This window comes from Symphalangus syndactylus, chromosome 10, assembly GCF_028878055.3.
Source record: "Symphalangus syndactylus isolate Jambi chromosome 10, NHGRI_mSymSyn1-v2.1_pri, whole genome shotgun sequence".
NCBI classification, from domain to species: Eukaryota; Metazoa; Chordata; class Mammalia; order Primates; family Hylobatidae; genus Symphalangus; species Symphalangus syndactylus.
In genome coordinates, this window is record NC_072432.2 from 11,172,970 (window position 1) to 11,194,169 (window position 21,200).

A 21,200-nucleotide genomic window follows, 5' to 3' on the forward strand; every position below is an offset into this window, starting at 1 on the left:
CTGTAATCCCAGCTACTTAGGAGGCTGAGGCAGGAGAATCGCTTGAACCCGGGAGGTGGAGGTTACAGTGAGCCGAGATTGTGCCACTGCACTTCAGCCTGGGCAACTCCGTCTTGAAAAAAAAGAAAAATATAAAAAATGGAAACTCTAGATCCAGACAGTATAAAAAAATTAAAATTCACTGAATGAGATTAACAGCCTATTGAAAATAGCAGAAAAGGTCAGTAAACTTGAAACCACATGAACAGGCATTCTCCGATATGAAGCACAGAGATGGGAAAAAAAAAGTTTGATGCTTTTTTTTTTTGTAAGAGACAAGGTCCTGCTCTGTCACCCAGACTGAAATGCAGTGGTATGATCACGGCTCACTGCAGTCTCAACCTCCCAGGCTCAAGGGATCCTCCCACTCAGCCTCCCGAATAGCTGGGACTACAGGCATGCATCACCACACCCAGCTAATTTTTTATGTTTTTCTAGAGACAGGGTTTCGCCAAGTTGCCTAGGCTGGTCTCCAACCCCTGGGCTTCAAGTGATCCACCCGCCTCACCCTCCCAAAGTGCTGCAATTACAGGCATGAGCCACCATGCTCACTTAAGCCCAGAAGTTCGACACCAGCCTGGGCAACATGGTGAGACTCCATCTCTACAAAAATACAAAAGTTAGCCAGGTGTGGTGGTGCATGCCTGTAGTCCCTGCTACTCAAGAGGCTGAGATGGGAAGATCCCTTTAGCCCAGGAGGCAGAGGTTGCAATGAGCCAAGATCATGCCACTGCACTCTAGCTTGGGTGACAGAGTAAGACCGTGTCTCAAAAAAAAAAAAAACAGACCAAACTAGAAATATAAGGGAACTTAATGTGACAAAACCACCTACAAAAAAAAAAAAAAAAAAACTATAGAAAACATATTTAATAGTAAAACATTTACTAGATTCCCCATGAGACTGGGAACAAAGCAAGGACGTCCATTCTCATCACTGAGACATTATCAGGACGTCCTAACAAGCGCAATAACGGTAAGTGGGGAAAACACATAAAAGTTTTAAGAGAAGAATCTCTTTATTCACAGATGATGTGACTGTGTAGAAGGATAATTCTAAGAAATATATAAAACTAGAAAAACTAATAAGTGAACTAGTAAAACTTAAGTACAAGATCATAGGATACAACGTCAACATACAAATATTATATTTCTGTATACCAGCAGCAAACAATTTCAACATAAAATTAAGACAATTTCATTAACAGCAGCATCAATACAAAATACATTAACAGCGGAATCAGCACAAAGAGATTGAACAAAAATGTGACAGATCTCTACAATGAAAGCTGTAAAACACTGCTGAGAAGAAACCCTAAATACATGGAGAACAATCTATTTATGGACTGGCAGACTCAGCATAATTAAAATGATCATTTTCTCCAAACTGATCTACAAATTTAACTCAATACCGAAATCCCAGCAAGTATGTTTTCTAGAAATTGACAACCTGATTTTAAAAACATATATGGAAATGCGAACACCCAAAACAAATTCTGAAGAAAAAGTTGGAGAAAGTGTTATCACCTACTTCAAGACTTAATATAAAACTATAATTATCCAGACAGTGTAGTACTGGCATAGGAAATACAAATCACTGAAACAAAACTGAGTCCCAAAACAAACTCATATGTAGCTAACTAATCTCCCACAAAGGCACCAAGACTACCTAGAAAAGGAAGTCTTTCCAACAAATGCAGCTAAAACAACTAAATATTTGTATATAAAAAAAGAAGAACCTCAAGTCTTACCTCATCCCACACACCAACACTGTTTCAAGATGAATCAGATTTAAATGCACAGATACAATTATAAAACTTCTAAAAAACAAACAAAAAAAGACAACAGGAGAGTATTTCTGTGCGCTTGGGGACAAGTAAAAGACTTCTAAAATAGGGCCAGGCGCGGTGGCTCACACCTGTAATCCCAGCACTTTGGGAGGCCGAGGCAGGCGGATCACGAGGTCAGCAGATCGAGACCATCCTGGCTAACACGGTGAAACCCCATTTCTACTAAAAATACAAAAAATTAGCGGGGCGCGGTGGCAGGCGCCTGTAGTCCCAGCTACTCGGGAGGCTGAGGCAGGAGAATGGCATGAACCCAGGAGGCAGAGCTTGCAGTGAGCCGAGATAGTTCCACTGCAGTCTGGCCTGGGTGAAAGAACAAGACTCCGTCTCAAAAAAAAAAGAAAAAAAAGACTTCTAAAATAGGACCCAGAAGGCTATAAACATTAAAAAAAAAATTTCTTTGATATACTGGACTTCATCAAAATGTAACACCTCTAGGCCAGGCTCTGTGGCTCATGCCTGTAATCCCAGCAGTTTGGGAAGCCAAGGCAGGTGGATCACTTGAGGTCAGGAGTTAGAGACCAGCCTGTTCAATACGGCAAAACTCCGTCTCTACTCAAAATACAAAAATTAGCCAGGCGTGGTGGCACATGCATACAGTCCCAGCTACTCGGGAGGCTGAGGCATGAGAATTGCTTGAACCTGGGAGGCAGAGGATGCAGCGAGCCAAGATCGTGCCAGTGCACTCCAGCCTGGGCAACAGAGCAAGACTCTGTCTCAAAAAAACAGTTAACACTTATGCTTATCAAAAGACCAGCCATAAACTGGGAGAAAATATTCTGAATACATATATGACAAAAGACTTGCCACCAGAATACACCAAGATCTCCTACAAGTCAAAAATAGAAAAACAATCCGATCTTTAGAAATATGCAAAAGACTTGCACAATCACAACACAAAATTATACAAATGTTCAATAAGCTCATGAAAAGGTGAGCAACAGGAGTCAAGAAATACAAATTAAAACCATAATGAGATAGCATTTCACACCCACTTAGGCAATTAAAATTAAAAACTTACAATACTATGGCCCAGCGCGGTGGCTCATGCCTGTAATCCCAGCGCTTTGGGAGGCTGAGGCGGGCGGATCATGTCCTCAGTCAGGAGTTCAAGACCAGCCTGGCCAACATAATGAAACTCCATCTCTACTAAAAATACAAAAAAAAAAAGGCCGGGCGCGGTGGCTCACGCTTGTAATCCCAGCACTTTGGGAGGCCGAGGCGGGTGGATCACGAGGTCAGGAGATCGAGACCACGGTGAAACCCCCTCTACTAAAAATACAAAAAATTAGCCAGGCGTGGTGGCGGGTGCCTGTAATCCGAGCTACTTGGAGAGGCTGAGGCAGGAGAATGACATGAACCCGGGAGGCGGAGCTTGAAGTGAGCTGAGATCGCGCCACTGCACTACAGCCTGGGTGACAGAGCGAGACTCCGTCTTAAAAAAAAAAAAAAAAAATTAGCCGGGCATGGTGGCGCAGGTCTGTAGTCCCAGCTACTTGGGAGGCTGAGACGGGAGAATTGCTTGAAACTGGGAAGCAGTGGTTGCAGTGAGCTGAGATGGCGCCAACATACTCCAGCCTGGGCAACAGAGCGAGGCTCTGCCTCAAAAATAATAATAATAAAATAACTAAAAGCAGGCCAGGCGCAGTGGCTCACGCCTGTAATCCCAGCACTTTGGGAGGCCGAGGCAGGCAGATCACAAGGTCAGGAGATCGAGAACCATCCTAGCTAACACGGTGAAACCCCGTCTCTACTAAAAATACAAAAAAAAAAAAAAAAAAAAAAAATTAGCCAGGCGTGGTGGCGGGCACCTGTAGTCCCAGCTACTCGGGAGGCTGAGGCAGGAGAATGGCGTGAACTTGGGAGGTGGAGCTTGCAGTGAGCCGACATCGCGCCACTGCACTCCAGCCTGGGCGGCAGAGCAAGACTCTGTCTCAAAAAAAAAAAAAAAAAAAAAAAAAAAAAACCAAAAGCAGTGGACATGGTGGTGCACGCCTGTAGTCCCAGCTACTCTGGGAGGCTGAGGTGGGAGAATCGCTTGAACCCAGAAGTTCAAGTGAACTGGTATCGCGCCACTGCACTCCAGCCTCGGCAACAGAGTGAGACTCTGTCTCAAAAAAACAAAAAACTTACAATACTAAATGTTGACAAGGATGTGGAGCAACTAGAACTCTCACACACTGCTGGGTGTATACATGACACAACCACTCCAGAACACTGTTTTACAGTTTCTTATGAAGTCAGACTTCTATCTGCCACATCAGTCAGCAATTTCACTCCCAGTATTTAACCAAAAGGAAATGAAAACCTACATCCCCACAGAAAGTCTTTTACATAAAAATTTCACAGTGCCTTCATTCATAATAGCTAAAAACTGAAAACGAACTACATGTCCACCAAAAGGAGAATTATATGTTCATATAATTCATATAATGGAATTCTACTCAACAATTAAAAAAAAAGAATTGGCCAGGAGCAATGGCTCACACCTGTAATCCCAGCACATTGGGAGGCCAAAGTGGGTGGATCACCTGAGGTCAGGAGTTCAAGACCAGACTGACCAACATGGTGAAACCCCATCACTACTAAATATAAAAAAGTAGCCGGATGTGGTGGCGCATGCCTGTTAATCCCAGCTCCTTGGGAGGCTAAGGCAGGAGAATCACTGGAACCCAGTGGGTGGAGGTTGCAGTGAACTGAGATTGCACCACAGCACTCCAGCCTGGGCAACAAGAGTGAAACTCCATCTTCAAAAAAAAAGAATTACTGGCACATGCGTCAATATGGATGAATCTCAAAAAATGAAAAACACACAAATGAGAACATATTGTATTATTCCTTTTACATGAAATCTGAAAACAAGCAAAAGTAATCTATGGTGACAGAAATCACAGAGGTAGTTGCTGGGGATGGGGGGCAGTATTCATTATGAGGTGACACGAGAGAACTTTATGGGGTGAGGAAAATGTTCTATACCTTCACTCAGGTTTTAGTTAAACCCAGGACAGGGGTAGGTCTATACATTTATCAAACTGATTTTTTAATATATATAGTTATAAAATAAAAAATACAAGAATAGCTACTCCTGCTTGCTTCTGGTGTCCATTTACATGAAATATATTTTTCCACCACTTTACCTTAAGTTTATGAGTCCTTGTGTGTCTGGTGAATCTCTTGAAGACAGCAGATGCTTGGTTGGTGAGTTCTTATCCATTCTGCTATTCTGTATCTTTAAAGTGGAGCATGTAGGCCATTTACATTCAACATTAATATTGAGATTTGAGGTACTATTCTATTCATCGTGCTATTTGTTTGCCTGAACACCTTGTTTTTTTTCTTCATTGTGTTATTGTTTTATAGGTCCTGTGTGATTTATGCTTTAAGGAGATACAATTTTGGTATTTTGAGAATTTGTTTCAAGATTTGGAGCTCCTTTTAGCAGTTCTTGTAGTGCTGGCTTGGTAGTGGCAAATTCTCTCAGCACTTGTTTGTGTGAGAAAGACTACCTTCCTTCATTTATGAAGTTTTGTTTCACTGGATACAAAATTCTTGGCTGATAACTGTTTTAAGGAGGCTAAAGATAGGACCCCAATCCCTTCTAGCTTTTAGTTTCTGCTGAGAAATCTGTTAATCTGATAGGTTTTCCTTTATAGGTTACCTGAGGCTTTTGCCTCACAGCTCTTAAGATTCTTTCCTTCATCTTCACTTTAGTTAACCTGATGACTATGTGCCTAGGCGATGATCTTTTTGCGATGAATTTCCCAGGTGTTCTTTAAGCTTCTTGTACTTGGATGTCTAGATCTCTAGCAAGGCTGGGGAAGTTTTTCTCAATTAATCCCTCAAATTTGTTTTCCAAACTTTTAGATTCCTCTTCTTCCTTGGGAACACCAATTATTCTTAGGCTTGGTCGTTTAACAAACTTATTGGAGGCTGTGTTCATTTTTTTTATTCTTTTTTGTCTTTGTCAGATTGGCCTAATTCAAAAGCCTTGTCTTCGAAACTCTGAAATTCTTTCTTCTACTTATTCAATTCTATTGCTGAGACTTTCCAGTGCATTTTGCATTTCTCTAAGTGTGTCCTTGATTTTCTGAAGTTGTGATTATTTATTTATGCTATTTCACTGGAAATTTTTCCATTCATATCCTGTATCACTTTTTTTATTTTGCTAAGTTGGACTTCACCTTTCTCTGGTGCCTCCTTGATTGGCTTAATAATGACCTTGTGAATTCTTTTTCTGGCAATTGAGAGATTTTTGTCTTGGTTTAGATCCATTGCCGGTGAGCTAGTGTGACCTTTTCAGGGTGTCAAAGAACCCTGTTTTGTCATATTACCCCAGTTGTTTTTCCAGTTCCTTCTCATTTGGATAGACTATGTCAGAGGGAAGATCTGGAACTCAAGGGCTGCTGTTCAGATTCTTTTGTCCCACGGGGGTGCTCCCTTGATGTGGTGCTCTCCCCCCTTCCCCTAGGGATGGGGCTTCCTGAGAGCCAAACTGCAGTGATTGTTATTTCTCTTCTGGATCTAGCCACCCAGTGGAGATAATCAGGCTCCAAGCTGGTACTGGAGAGTGTCTGCAAAGAGCCTGTGATGTGATCTGTCTCCAGGTCTCTCGGCCGTGGATACCAGCACTTACTCCAGTGGAGGTAGGAGGGGTGTGAAGTAGATTCTGTGAAGGTCCTTGGTTGTATTTTTGTTAAGTGTGCTGGTTTTGTGTTGGCTGGCCACCAGCCAGGAGTTGGCACTTAAAAGAGCACATCAGCTACAGTTGTATAAAACTGGATTTTCTTAACTGAAGATCCGTGCATATCATTATATGTTAATTTTATTTCAATAAAAACAAAAAGCATCTTATTACTCATAGACTGATCTCATCTCATTATTTAAACTATATCTCATATACACATTATGTTGAAGATGAGGTTTTGGATCAGTGAGGTTTTAGCTAATAGGTTGAACATAGGCTCTTACCTTGCAAATCCTTGGGGCAGTTCTCCAAGGCCATAGAGTGGATAAAGGTATGGGCTTTTGCCATATCTTGCCAAAGACTCACTGTAAAGTTTAATTCTATTAATGGTTTCATAACATGGTTGATCTAAGTAGCTGGAGGAAAGGAAATGAGTATTAGGAAAGGGCTTTAGTTTTCATTCATGGTGTTCAATTTATAATTTTTTTTGAAGTGATTTCAATCCACTATCTTCTTTTTTTTTGTTTTTTTTGTTTTTTGTTTTTTGAGACAGGGTCTAACTCTGTCGCCCAGACTGGAGTGCAGTGGTGCAATCTCGGCTCCCCACAACTTCCACCTCCCAGGCTCAAGTGATTCTTCTGCCTCAGCCTCCCAAATAGCTGGAATTACAGGTGTGCACCACTACTGCCCAGCTAATTTTTGTATTTTCAGTAGAGAGGGCGTTTCACCATGTTGGCCAGGCTGGTCTTGAACTCCTGACCTCAAATGATCCACCCAACTCAGCCTCCCAAAGTGCTGGGATCACAGGCGTGAGCCACCACGCCTGGCCCACTACCTTTATATTTCACTTAAAACGTCCCAACACTAATTTCAACTAGAACCTCTTCATTCATAGTGCAATATGGCTAAGTATTTGTTTTGTCAGAATTTCCACTTGGAAGAACTGGGAAATGTAGTGAGAATTTCAAGAAAAATACAAATCTAAAAACCAAAATACTTACTCATCAGTTCTGTAAAGTGCAAGAGCATGACCAGTAAAATCTATAACATCTTGACCCAAATCAAATTTCTTATAGACATCTCGCATTGTGGTCTTCTTAGGATCAATGCCTTCAAAAGTTCTCGGATCTTTTTCATCGAAGTTGGCAACATACACTAGGAATTTCCTGAAGCGACGTTTTTCAAACAGTCCCATTAGGCCTAAATAAAAAAGTATTTTTCAAAAAGCACACTCACAATCAGACATTGAGGAGAACAAAGTATGAGAGCAAAGTTTAAACATGCCTTGTTATCAACTGCAGAATGCAATTTTTTTTTTTTTTTTTTTGAGACAGAGTCTTGCTCTGTCGCCTAGACTAGAATGCAATGGTGCAATCTCAGCTCACTGCAACCTCTGTCTCTCGGGTCCAAGCGATTCTCCTGTCTCAGCCTCCTGAGTAGCTGGGATTATAGGCAACTGCCATTACACCCAGCTAATTTTTGTACTTTTAATAGAGATAAGGTTTCACCATGTTAGGCTGGTCTCAAACTCCTGACCTCAGGTGATCTGCCCACTGCAGCCTCCCAAAGTGCTGAGATCACAGGCATGAGCCACCACGCCTGACCAAATGCAGGATGCAATTTAAGATATGGGAGTTTGGACAGCATGGCTTCCAGTTTCACAACACTTTAAAATAAACTGACATGATTGTAACAGGTTACTTATAAAGTCTTCAATTTTACCATACAATTACAAGTAATTAAAACTAGTACTTAACTGAATGAAAAATGTCAAATTATGTTTCTTACTAGGTACAAGGTAAATGTGACTCTGAACAAGTATCCATGAAGCCATTCATCTGAAGAGTCTTCCTTTGACAACTCTGATCTACACTCAGCCAATTGCCTAAATTCTGAATGCTCTTCCTTTTCTGCCTCTGTATGCTAAGATATAACCAGGCATTTAATGATAACAGCTTCAGATAACAAGAACAAATTGAACTCAATAAAATTTAGATGCTGCTGCTGCTGCTGCTGCTAGTCACTTACTTTACTGAAGTCCTACATAAGCAACCAATTCGCTGCATTTTACACTAAAAAACAGATGAAGAAGCTACAAATTACCACTTTATAAATCCTCAGCTTTTACTACTAGGCTGTATTTCAACTAATCATAGATGATAGACAAACAGCCAATAAAAAAGAAAATTTTCTGATTTTTATCTCCCTTCTCCCCCAACTCCTAAGCTGTATAGCTATTTTTAAAATATAACTACAGTTTTAAAAACAAACTCTCAAATGTTTCTATTGACAGCTTAATGTTTTGATAGATTTAATATTACACCCAAGATCATTTTCCACCCAACAAAACTGAAAATTAAAACCATGAGGCTGGTCGGGTCATGGTGGCTCACGCCTGTAATCCCAGCACTTTGGAAGGCTGAGGCGGGTGGATCGCTTGAGGTCAGGAGTTCAAGACCAGCCTGACCAACATGGTGAAACCCCGTCTCTACTAAAAATACAAAATTAGCTGGGTGTGGTGGCACACGCCTGTAATCCCAGCTACTTGGAAGGCTGGAGCAGGAGAATCGCTTGATAAACCCAGTAGTCAGAGATTGCACTGAGCCGAGATCGCGCCATTGCACTCCAGCCTGGGCAACAAGAGCGAGACTCTATCTCGAAAAAAAAAAAAAAAACAAACATGAGGCTATTAATGACAACTGACTACATTTAATTTTTTAAAATTAAGATTTACAACTCAGCCTTTTAAATGGACAGAATGTACATACAGTAAAGGCATAAGGCTGAATAGAAATATCCTATTACCACATCAGCACCATACTTAAGACACAAGTGTAGTTGTCAGAGCTGGGTACAAGACGGGCAAAAGGAAACATTGAATCACTATTTAATGCACTTAAAACTTAGGTATCATATTCCGGTCGGCACAGCCTGTCAGAACCTAAAGCTATTACTAACAGTTATTTTGGAGTATCTCCCAACTTTTGTTTATTTAATAGAAACTTGAGTTGCTATTACCAACTTTTGTTTTAATCAAAATAAAAATCTATCATGTTTCCTTCTCTTTCCTCTCCTTTATTTTCCTCCATTACCTGATCCTTACCCAGAGAGAGATAGAAATCAGTGCCACTCCTGTTTTACACAGCACAGTAGAGACGTCCTGGCTGTTTTTCCATCCCTTAATTCCATGTTGCTATGCATGGCGCCAAACAGCGGTCTCAATGACTAGCTGTTATGGCACGAGAACCAGATATAATTGCATTACAAACACTTCAAACACCCCGTGCTCATTCTGAAAAACTCCTAATTGAAAATATTCAAAATCAATAATGTGTTTCCTACTGTGTTTTGTTTTTTTTTTTTTTCCATAGAAACAAGGTCTCACCATGTTGCCCAGGCTGGTCTCAAACTCCCAGGCTCCTAAAGTGTTGGAATCACAGGTATGAGCCACTGCACCTAGTCCCTACTGTGTAATTTTTTACAACTACTATTTATCTATGCTGATGTCTTCCCAGATCACCTTATTTAAAGCGTTCTTCTCACACTCCCTCCTTCCTCTTTCCCCCAAAGCAACGTATCACCATCGGATATGCCTTTCTATATTTACCATTGTCCCTTGAATAACACATCTGAACTGCCACTTTTTATGTAGATCAGAGGTGTCCAATTTTTTGGCTTCCCTGGGCCACACTGGAAGAAAAAGAATTGCCTTGGGCCACACATAAAATACACTAACGATAGCTAATGAGCTTAAAAAAAATTGTGAAAAAAAAATCTCATGTTTTAATAAAGTTAACAAATTTCTGTTGGGCTGCATTCAAAGCTACCCTGGACCACATGCAGCCCATAGGCCACAGACTGGACAAGCTTAATGTAGATTTTTTCTTGTCAATAAATGTACTGAAAAAATTTCTGGAGGTTTGCATGTTGCTTTTGTTTTTTTTGTTTTTGTTTTTTTTTTTTTTTAAAGGAGTCTCACTCTGTCGCCCAGGCTAGAGTGTGCGGTGGCGCAATTTCGGCTCACTGCAACCTCTGCCCCCGAGGTTCAAGCAATACTCCCACCTAAGCGTCCCGAGTGGCTAGGATCAAAGGCATGCACCACCAGACCTGGCTAATTTTTTTTGTATTTTTAGTAGAGATGGGGTTTCACCATGTTGGACAGGCTGCTCTCGAACTCCTGACCTCAAGTGATCCGCCTGCCTCAAGCCTCCCAAAGTGCTGGGATGACAGGTATGAGCCACTGTGCCCAGTCAAGTTTGTTTTTTTCAGTTCTACATTTTATTTTACTTGATTTTTTTTTTTTCCTTTTTGAGATGAGATCTCTGTCACCCAGACTAAAGTGCAGTGGCGCAACCACGGCTCACTGCAGCCACCAACTTCCTGGGCTCAAGCAATCCTCCTGCATCAGCCTCCTGAGTAGCTGGGACGACAGGCTATTCAGCTAATTTTTCTTCTATTTCTTGTAGATAAGGGGTCTTACTATGTTGCCCAGGCTGGTCTCGAACTCTCGGGCTCAAGTGATCCACCCACCTCAACCTCCCCAAGTGCTAGGATTACAGCCATGAGCCACAGTACCCGGCCGATGATTTTTTTTTTAAGAGATAGGGTCTTGCTATATATGTATATATCGTCCAGGCTAGAAGTGCAGTGACTATTCACAGGTGTGATCACAGCACAGTATAGCCTCAAATGCCTGGGTTCAAGCAATCCTCCTGCCGTAGCCTACCAAGTGGCTAGGATTACAGGTGCACAGCAACATGCCCGGCAGATTTGTGACAATTTGAAAAAACTTGCAGATGAACCACATAGCCTAGAAATACCAAAAAAATCAGAAAAAAGTTATGTATGTCATGAATGCTAAAATATATGTAGATACTATTTACTATCATAAATATATACAATTCTATTTCAAAGTTAAAATTTAATCACAAAACTTATGCACACAAACACAGACCATACACGGTGCCACTGTAAACAAAGAAAGCTGTAGTATTAAGTCTTAACTGCATAAGATTAACTGCAGTACATACTATACTACTGTATCTGTAGCCACCTTTTGTTGCTAATGTGGTGAGCTCAAGCGTTTGAGTATCTTAAAACTCTACGTGACAATAATCATCTCTGCATGAGCAGTTCACCTCTCCAGTAAATTATCTGTCATAGTAAAAAGTGATCTCTCCTTGTTCTCGCATATTTTTCATCGTGTTTAGTGCAAACACTGAGTAAAATGTAGGACCCACAGGGAATGCCACTGATGCTGGAAGTGCTCCCAAGAAGCAAAGTCATGACATTACAAGAAAAAGTTGAATTCCTTAAAACGTACCAACTGACTTCAGGTCTGCAGCTGCAGTTGCCCGTCATTTCAGACAGACAATTCATCTCATACACATACAAACTAAACTTTTGGTATCAATAAATCCAGTATGGTACTGTAAACGTACTTTCTCTTCCTTATCATTTTCTTAGGGGCACTGTCTTTTCTATAGCTTACTTGATTCTAAGAACACAGTATATAATACATTATCACAAGGCCGGGTGCGGTGGCTCACACCTGTAATCCCAGCACTTTGGGAGGCCGAGGCAGGTGGATCACCTGAGATCAGAAGTTCAAGACCAGCCTGATCAACATGGTAAAACCGTATCTCTACTAAAAATACAAAAAATTAGCCAGGTGTGGTGGTGCATGCCTGTAATCCCAGATACTTGGGGAGGCTGAGGCAGGAGAATCGCTTGAACTTGGGAGGTGGAAGTTGCAGTGAGCCAAGATTACACCATTGAACTCCAGCCTGGGCAACAAGATCAAAGCTCAGTCTCAAAAAAAAAAAAAAAAAAAATCACATACAAAATAAATGTTAATCAACTACTTAGCTATTTATGTTATCCGTATGGCCTCCATTCAACAACAGACTATTAGTAGTTTTGGAAGTGTCAAAAGTCTTGAAGTCTTAATCTCTGAAAGTGATCTAAGAGGGTTAAAACTCACTTCTTCCAAACTCTTTTTAATGTCTGTATTTTGACCTCCTCCCATGAATTATAAATGTTCTTGGCTGGGTGCAGTGGCTCATGCCTGTAGTGCTAAGACTTTGGGACACTGAGGAGAGATGACTGCTTGAGCCCAGGAATTTAAGACCAGCTTAGGCAATTATAGCAAGAACCCATTTCTACAAAAAATAAAAAAAATTATACCACTATAGGCATGCGTGGTGGGATATGCCTATTTTGGGAGGCTGAGGAGAGGTAACTGCTTGAGTCCAGGAGTTCAAGACCAACCTGGGCAGCATAGCAAGACCTCACTTCTACAAAAAATTTTTTAAATTGCACCATTATAGGCGTGTGTATCCCTATAGTCCCAGCTACTCAGGAGGCTAAGGCAGGAGGATCGCTTGAGCCCAGGAGGTCAAGGCTACATTGAGCTGTGATCATGCCACTGCACTCCAGCCAGAGCAACAGAGTGAGACCCTGTTTCAAAAAAATAAATACATAAAATAATAAATGTTCTGGGGCCAGGCACAGTGGCTCACACCTGTAACCCCAGCACTTTGGGAGGCCAAGGTGGGCAGATCACTTGAGGCTAGGAGTTTAAGACCAGCCTGGCCAACATGGCGAAACCCCATCTCTACTAAAACATACAAAAATTATGGCCAGGCACAGTGGCTCACGCCTGTAATCCCAGGTCTTTGGGAGGCCAAGGCGGGCGGATCACCTGAGGTCAGGAATTTGAGACCAGCCTGACCAACATGGAGAAACCCCGTCCCTACTAAAAATACAAAATTAGCCAGGCATGGTGGTGCATGCCTGTAATCCCAGCTACTCGGGAGGCTGAGACAGGAGAATTGCTTGAACCCAGGAGGTGGAGGTTGCGGTGAGCGCACCATTGCACTCCAGCCTGGGCAACAAAAGCGAAACTCTGTCTCAAAAAAAAAATACAAAAATTAGCCGGGTGTGGTGGCATGTGCCTGTAATCCCAGCTACTCAGGAGGCTGAGGCAGAAGAATTGCTTCAACTCAGGAGGTAGAGGTTGCAGTGAGCCAAAATTGTGTCACTGAACTCTAGCCTGGGTGACAGAAAAAAACACTCCTGTTTGCACTGAAAGAGCAGAAAACATCTGGGATACTGTCTCTGGTCTGGCTACCATATTATATATAGTATCTTGACTAATTAGAGAATTTCCAAGCAGCGGCCAAGAGACCTAGATAGCATATTATATGAGAAACAACTAAGGAGACTCAAGTATTTACTTTGGAAAAAAAAAGAATCAGAAGGTATGTAATCAGTGTTAAAATATCTAAAAAGCAATATATTAATAGCTTTATATACTGTAAGAATATAGTATTTCTTGTGGTTAAGAGTGTGGGATTCTAAAGTCAGACAGACCTGGCTCCAAACCAGTTACTAGCTATACTACTTTGTGCTTTCCTTTTATACCTCAGCTTTCCCATCTGTAAAATAAAAAATAATAATAGCACCTGCATCTCACAGGGTTGCAGTGAAGAACTATGTAAAGTTAGATAATACACATAAAGTACTTAATACTTATATGTCTAGCACGTAAGTGCTCAAAAAACTGAGTTCTTGTTAAAATTATAAAACAACTTGTTCTTATCCACCCATCTCTTGAACTTTGCCACCTCTACACCTTTCCTTATCGCATTCCTTCATTCTGCCTAGAATTTTCTTGCCTGCAACTCAAGATTTCAAAATCCTTTCCATCAATGTAAGGAGATGCTGATAAGGTAGTGATTTGGTCAAAATGCATAAAAGTGTTTACTAAAACAAGTGATTTCTACTGTACATAAATTACACCTCAATAAACCTAACCTTAAAAATATATACATAAGCATATGCACTTATTCCAAAAAAAAAAAAAAAAAAAACAGAAGAAGGATAAGCCAGAAAATGATTACCTAACAGGTCAGAAAGAATGGAAGTAGAAAAGTAAGAATGCGACCAAGACTCGAAATATACCTTTTAACTTTCAAGCTGTGTAAATGTTTTATATATCTGAAAAAATTAGAGAAAATAAAACTGCCAAAAGATAATTTCTATTAGATGAAGGAGGTAACTGAAGCTTTAAATAGGAGCTCCAAGAAAGGAAACGTAAAAGAAAGAACTCACAACCTTTGTCCAAAAAAAAAAAAATTCTATTTCTTATTTTTATCTAAAAACAATTTTGAGATAGGGTCTCCCTCTGTCACCCAGATTGGAGCGCAGTGACGCAATCACAGCTCACTGCAGCTTTAATTTCCTGGACTCAAACGATCCTCCTGCCTCAGCCTCCACAATACCTGGGACTACAGAAACGTACCACCACATCTGGCTAATTTTCTTATTTTTTGAAGAGACAGGGTCCTGCTATGTGGCCCGGGCTCGTCTTCAACTCCTGGCCTAAATCAATCCTCCTACCACGGCCTCCCAAAGCAATGAGATTACAAACGTGAGCCACCACACCACGTCAATGTTAAAAAGGATTCTATTCATACTCAAACTCCTACTTCTATGAAGATACTTTATTTGGATTAAATTTTCATAGTCATTTAAAAGATTTAAAATAATTTCGAACTCATGATTACACTACTAACTACCTCCAACTGAATAAGAAACTGTTCCTTCCCTTCCCCAATTATCAATCCTAACCTAGCCCTGATTCTTTGCAGTATTTTTTACTTTCTGGCTATGTCTTTAATATTTTATACCCAGTATTTTCTCCCCTAATCAGAAGTAATAGAGATAGAGTAAACTGCCAAAATAATTCAAATTAGGTTTATAGATGAGAAAACTTTTTGGCACTGATGCCAAAATAATTATGAGAGAACTTATGAGCACTTTTCCTATTCTCCCAGTCTGTATCTTTCCCTCTTCTAAGTTCCTAGAGCCCTCACCTACCCTTAGTTATACAAATTTATCCTTCCCCAAACTGCTCCATACAAGGACTAAAACGTCTTGAAGAACAAAAAGGTCTTTTCTGGAGTGTTTGCTATTTAAGAGAGACACTGAAAGGAAATGTTAACCAGAACTCTGTGGTGAGGCAATAGAGGAAATAATGTTGGGTAGAGAATAAGATCACTCCAAGGCTGGGCGCGGTGGCTCATGCCTGTAATCCCAGCACTTTGGGAGGCCAAGGCAGGTGAAACACCTGAGGTCAGGAGTTCAAGACCAGCCTGGCCAACATGGTGAAACCCCATCTCTACTAAAAATACAAAAATTAGCCGGGCATGTTAGTACATGCCTATAGTCCCAGCTACTCAGGAGCCTGAGGCAGGAGAATCGCTTGAACCTGGGAGGTAGAGGTTGCAGTGAGCCTCTGAGATTGTGCCATCGCACTCCAGCCTGGGTGACAGAGCGAGACTCCATCTTTAAAAGAAAAAAAAAAAAAAAATATATATATATATATATATCTCTCTCTCTCTCTCCAAACTCACCAGGAGTTCCTAAAATCAAAGATATTGGGAATTAGTAACAAGACCAATTACAAGATGAGCATCATCAGAACGAGTACTTCTCCTGTTGGCACGTTGGGTAATACAGCGTAAGGTAAGCTTAGTAACATGATTAAGCACTGGGGCTCTGGAGCCACACTACCAGCATTTCAATTCCAACCCAGCTACTTATCCTGGCTACTTATTACCTATGCAATTTTAGGCCTGAGTTTCATCACCTATAAAATGGAGACCCTATGTCATAGAGATGTTTCAGAAGTCAAATAAGAAAATGATATGGAGTGTTCAGTACAGAGCTTTTAGACACAGGAAATACTCAACAGAAAGCATAGCTATTAAGAATTACTGTGAAAAGAACACTATTAACCCTAGATAAGCTCAGATCCACCAGCCACAAGGTACATGATCTATAGATGATCATTTAAACTCTAAGCTTCAAATGGGTAGGAATTTTTGAACATTTTGTTCACTGATGTGTTCCCAACTGCCTAGAACAGTGTCTGGCACATGATAGACATTCAATAAATATTTGTTGACTGGGTCCTCTCTAAGACTCTTTTCCAGTATAAAATCTCATTATTCTGAGAAAATAAAACTACTTACTAGATGCCAGGGCTTCTGCTTCAGTGGAAGGAACCTTGTAGATTTTTCCACCCTTATAGACAAAGCTCCCTTCAGTCACTTTAAAATCCAGATAGCGAGTTACCTCTGTATAAAGCAGCATCTTAACCAGCTGACCTAGAAAAGTCACATAATTCAAACTATAACTTAAGTCTATAAATTATAAAGAACATTTACTAATACTAACAGCTTCTAAAATTTTTTCTAACGATGTTCAATAACTCCAACAAAATAATTTTTTTTTCTCCTTCTGTTGCCCAGGCTACAGTGCAGTGGCACGATCACGAGCTCACTGCAACCTCAGCCTCCTGGGCTCATGCAAGCTTTCAGCCTGACACTCTCGAATACCTGGCACCACTATGCCTGGCTAATTTTTTTTTTGTATTGTTTTGTAGAGACAGGGTTTTGCCATGTTGCCCAGGCTGGTCTCAAACTCCTGAGCTCAAACAATCCACCCACCTTGGCCTCCCAAAGTGCTGGGATTATAGGCACGAGGCACCGCACCTGGCCCAAAATAATCTCCAAAGCCATAGTTTAAATAGGACAACCAGAATGCATACTTATTGCACTGCATATTACATGTTTTTGTTATTTTTTTTCCTACGCAAGGTTGAATACATAGGTATTTTTAATGTTACAACTTAAAGGTTAATAATTCTATCAACTTGCTTTTGCAAAAGCAATGAAAAATTTATTAGAGATATGAGGTTTGGAATTATAGTATTATTGGCCAGGCACAGGTGGCTCACACCTGTAATCCCAGCACTTTGGGAGGCCAAGGAGGGAGGATTGTTTGAGCCCAAGAGTCTGAGAACAACCCACACAACACAGTGAGACCTCATCTCTACCATAACACAAAAAAATTAGCCAGGTGTGGTGGGACACCCAGCTAATCAGGACACTAAAGTGAGAGGATCACTTGAACCTAGAAGTCAAGGCTGCAGTGAGCTATGATTGCATCACGACACTCCAGCCTGGGTGACAGAGTGAAACCTCTGTCTCTAAAAAAAATTAAATAATAAAAACAAACAATAGAATATAAACTCAAACAAGGAAAAAGGATAGCAGATGCTTTATTTCACGTGCACAAACAGACCTATAACAAAAAATTTAGTTCTTCAATGTCATCTCAGAAAAAAGTACTAATATTACAGCAATTTAAAGAAATACTTAGCCTGTAATCATAGCACTTGGGAGGCTAAGGCGAGCAGATCACTTGATGTCAGGAGTTCAAGACCAGCCTGGCCAACATGGTAAAACCCCGTCTCTACTAAAAATACAAAAATTAGCTGGGCGTGGTGGCACGCACCTGTAATCCCAGCTACTCGGGAGGCTGAGGCAGGAGAATTGCTTGAACCAGAAGGCGGAGGTTGCAGTGAGCCAAGATCATGCCACTGCACTCCAGCCTGGGTGACAGAGCGAGACTCCGTCTCAGAAAAAAAGGAAAACTTAGATCCTCTAAAATAAAAGTGAAAATATAATTTTAAAACCCTACAAACTAGAAAAACATTAAAATAATGTTTCAAAAGGCCCAGTTATTTAAGACTGTCATAAGCATCAACAGGTAAGTCTGTGCCAAAGGCTTACAATCTTGTTATGTATTACGCCACAGCATCATTTGTTTCTCCAGAACCAATTACTAATAAGTCACAACCCCTTCCTTCCTTTCCTAACTTATTGACTCCAGACATCTAATGGACCATGTTACTCACCATGCTGTTTCATTCAACAAAATCCAGTTCCTCATACCCAGAACAGTACTCTGTCAAAAGTTAGTTTTGATATTAAAATTGCAATCAAAGTACTGTCATAAATTTCAGTTAGAAATTCTTTACCATTAGCCATAAGGAACTTGGGAATCAAGTCAACATTCCAGTCTCTTCCTCTCCCCATTGACTCGGGTGGTGATCCTGGTATTTTAAATCTTTTGTATAACTAAAAGCAAGGAAAAACATAGCCATAATGTTAACAAAATTTAATTTTTTATTAAAATATGTACATATTTTTTATTAAGTGCTTTTAGTATAACTAAACACCACCACGCTAGTAAAGTATAAGGGTATTTCATCTTTTATCAGATAAAATTTTTAGCAAGGTCCAATATATACGTAAATTAATCACTAAACTCATAAATGTTAAAATTAACAAATATGGCAGAAGTAAGGTTTTTCACTAGCAGAAAAGAAAGAATATAAAACAAGGCCAGACGCAATGGCTCATGCCTGTAATCCCAGCACTTTGTGATCCATGAGGCGGGTGGATCCCTTGAGGTCAGGAGTTTGAGACCAGCCTGACCAACATAGTGAAACCCCGTCTCTACTAAAAATACAAAAATTGGCCAAGCATGGTGGCTCATGCCTGTAATCCCAAGCACTTTGGGAGGCCGAGACGGGTGGATCAGGAGGTCAGGAGTACAAGACCAGCCAGGCCAAGATGGTGAAACCCCATCTCTACTGAAAATACAAACATTAGCCAGGTATGGTGGCAGGCGCCTGTAATCCCAGCTACTCGGGAGGCTGAGACAGGAGAATAGTTTCAACATGAAAGGCAGAGGTTGCAGTGAGCCGAGATAGCGCCACTGCACTCCAGCCTAGCGATAGAGTGAGACTCCATCTCAAAAAAAAAATTAGCTGGGTGTGGTGTGTGCCTGTAATCCCAGCTACTCAAGAGGCTGAGGCAGGAGAATCACATGAATCTGGGAGGTGGAGGTTGCAGTGAGCTGGGATGGCACCACTGTACTCCAGCCTGAGTGACAAAGCAAGACTCCATCTCAAGAAACAAATAAATAAAACAAGATGATTTGTCAATGACACTGTAGAGTTCTCTATACGGACTGTATATGCAGAACTAGGGTGTCACTGACAAATAGCAATCATTTAAATTCATTCTCTCCCAAATAAAAAGCTATCAAAGGCTTAATTTTGCTTTTGTATTATGTAAGGAATTCAAAATAAACCTTAGATTCTTCCTAATCAGAAAAGACAATTAAAATTAGTTCCAGTTCATTTATAATTTTTGAGCTTTACTGAGGTATAACTGATACATAAAAAACTGCCTACTTCCTGCATACATTTTGGTGAGTCTAGACACAGGGTACACCCATAACATCACCAAAAGATACCAATCATATCCATCACCTCCAAAAATATCCTTTTGTTCTTTTACAATGTTTTGTGGTAAGAATACTTGATTAATTTATAATTCACATGAATTGAAATGAAGCTCAGATTTCAAAAAGCTTATAAAGTTAGAGAACAGTTACTCGAGCTCATGAATCCTACTGCTAAGGTAGAACAGAATAAGCAAAATTAGTAGGTATTTATTCAATAAAAATTCTGGCTGGCCGCAGTGGCTCATGCCTGTAATTCCCAGCACTTTGTGAGGCCAAGGCAGGCAGATCACCTGAGAGCAGGAGTTCCAGACCAGCCTGATCAACATGGTGAAACCCCACCTCTACCAGAAATACAAAAAATTAGCCGGATGTGATGGTGTACACCTGTAGTTCCACCTACTCGGGAGGCTGAGGCACGGGAATCGTTTGAGCCTAGGAGGTGGAGGTTGCAGTGAGCTAAGATCGTGCCACTGCACTGCAGCCTGGGTGACAGAGAAAGACTCCATCTCAAAAAAAAAAAAAAAAAAAAAAAAAACCATGACTCCCTGAATACATCTGGGGAGAAAAAAAAGAAAAGAAATCTTACTCACTGTATTGAAGATCAGCTAAGAAATGTACTAGGCCAGGCACAGAGGCTCACACCTGTAATCGCAGCACTTTGGAAGGCCAAGGCAGGCAGATCACTTGAGGAGTTCGAGACCAGCATGGCCAACAAGAAGAAACCCCCATCTCTACTTAAAATACAAAAAATTAGCCAGGCATGTTGGTCCACGCCTGTAATCCCAGCTACTTGGGAGGCTGAGGCAGGAGAATCACCTGAACCCAGAAGGTGGAACCCATAGGGAACCGAGACTGTGCCACTGCACTCCAGCCTGGGTGGCAGAGCGAGATTCTGTCTCCAAAAAAATAAATAAATAAATAAGAGAATAAAGAGAAAATTATACCAAATACAAAAGACTACTAAACAGCTACATAAGAGATTACTGGGATCACTGGGAAATTTGAATATGGTTCTGGATATGATATAATGGTATTATGCTTATGCAGGAGAATATTAGCAGATGAATGCTGAAATATTTTGCTCAAGCCTCATGATGTCTTATCACTTTCAATGGATCAAAACCAGTAACAAGAAAAGAGACATGAAAAAAATACAGCAAACTTTAACTGCTGAACTCCAATGGAAGATTTTTTTATACATCGCATTATTCTTTAAACTTTTCGGTATTACTGAATATAGAAAAAAAATCCTTTTTAGTAAGTATTGTCTAATAAGTCACTGATTAAATAAAAGTCATTGATGATATCTATCTCCCATAAAACACAGTACAGGTCATATCCATATATGTAGGTGTTCAACAAACCTCACGCAGAAAAACAAACAAATCAATATATTAAAACACACTATGGAAATGCTATGTGTCCATGTTCAAAAAAAGTAGAAAACAGGACAGTATAGCAAA

At 40.6% G+C, this 21,200-nt stretch overlaps 1 protein-coding gene across 3 annotated transcripts in view; it reads right to left on the reverse strand.

Annotated features, from left to right (window-relative positions):
• The window catches only part of GDI2 (GDP dissociation inhibitor 2), a 52,552-nt gene that overhangs the window by 14,508 nt on the left and 16,844 nt on the right, over nt 1–21,200 (reverse strand). For 2 of the 3 annotated variants that reach the window (XM_055296422.2, XM_055296423.2), the window contains exons 3-6: nt 18,461–18,560; nt 16,608–16,742; nt 7,569–7,767; nt 6,852–6,983 (exon numbers count right to left, since the gene is read on the reverse strand). In XM_055296422.2, the coding sequence (XP_055152397.1) occupies nt 6,852–6,983; nt 7,569–7,767; nt 16,608–16,742; nt 18,461–18,560 (566 nt within the window). The remainder of the gene's footprint in view (nt 1–6,851; nt 6,984–7,568; nt 7,768–16,607; nt 16,743–18,460; nt 18,561–21,200) is intronic. The other variant, XM_055296424.2, reaches the window with a different exon arrangement.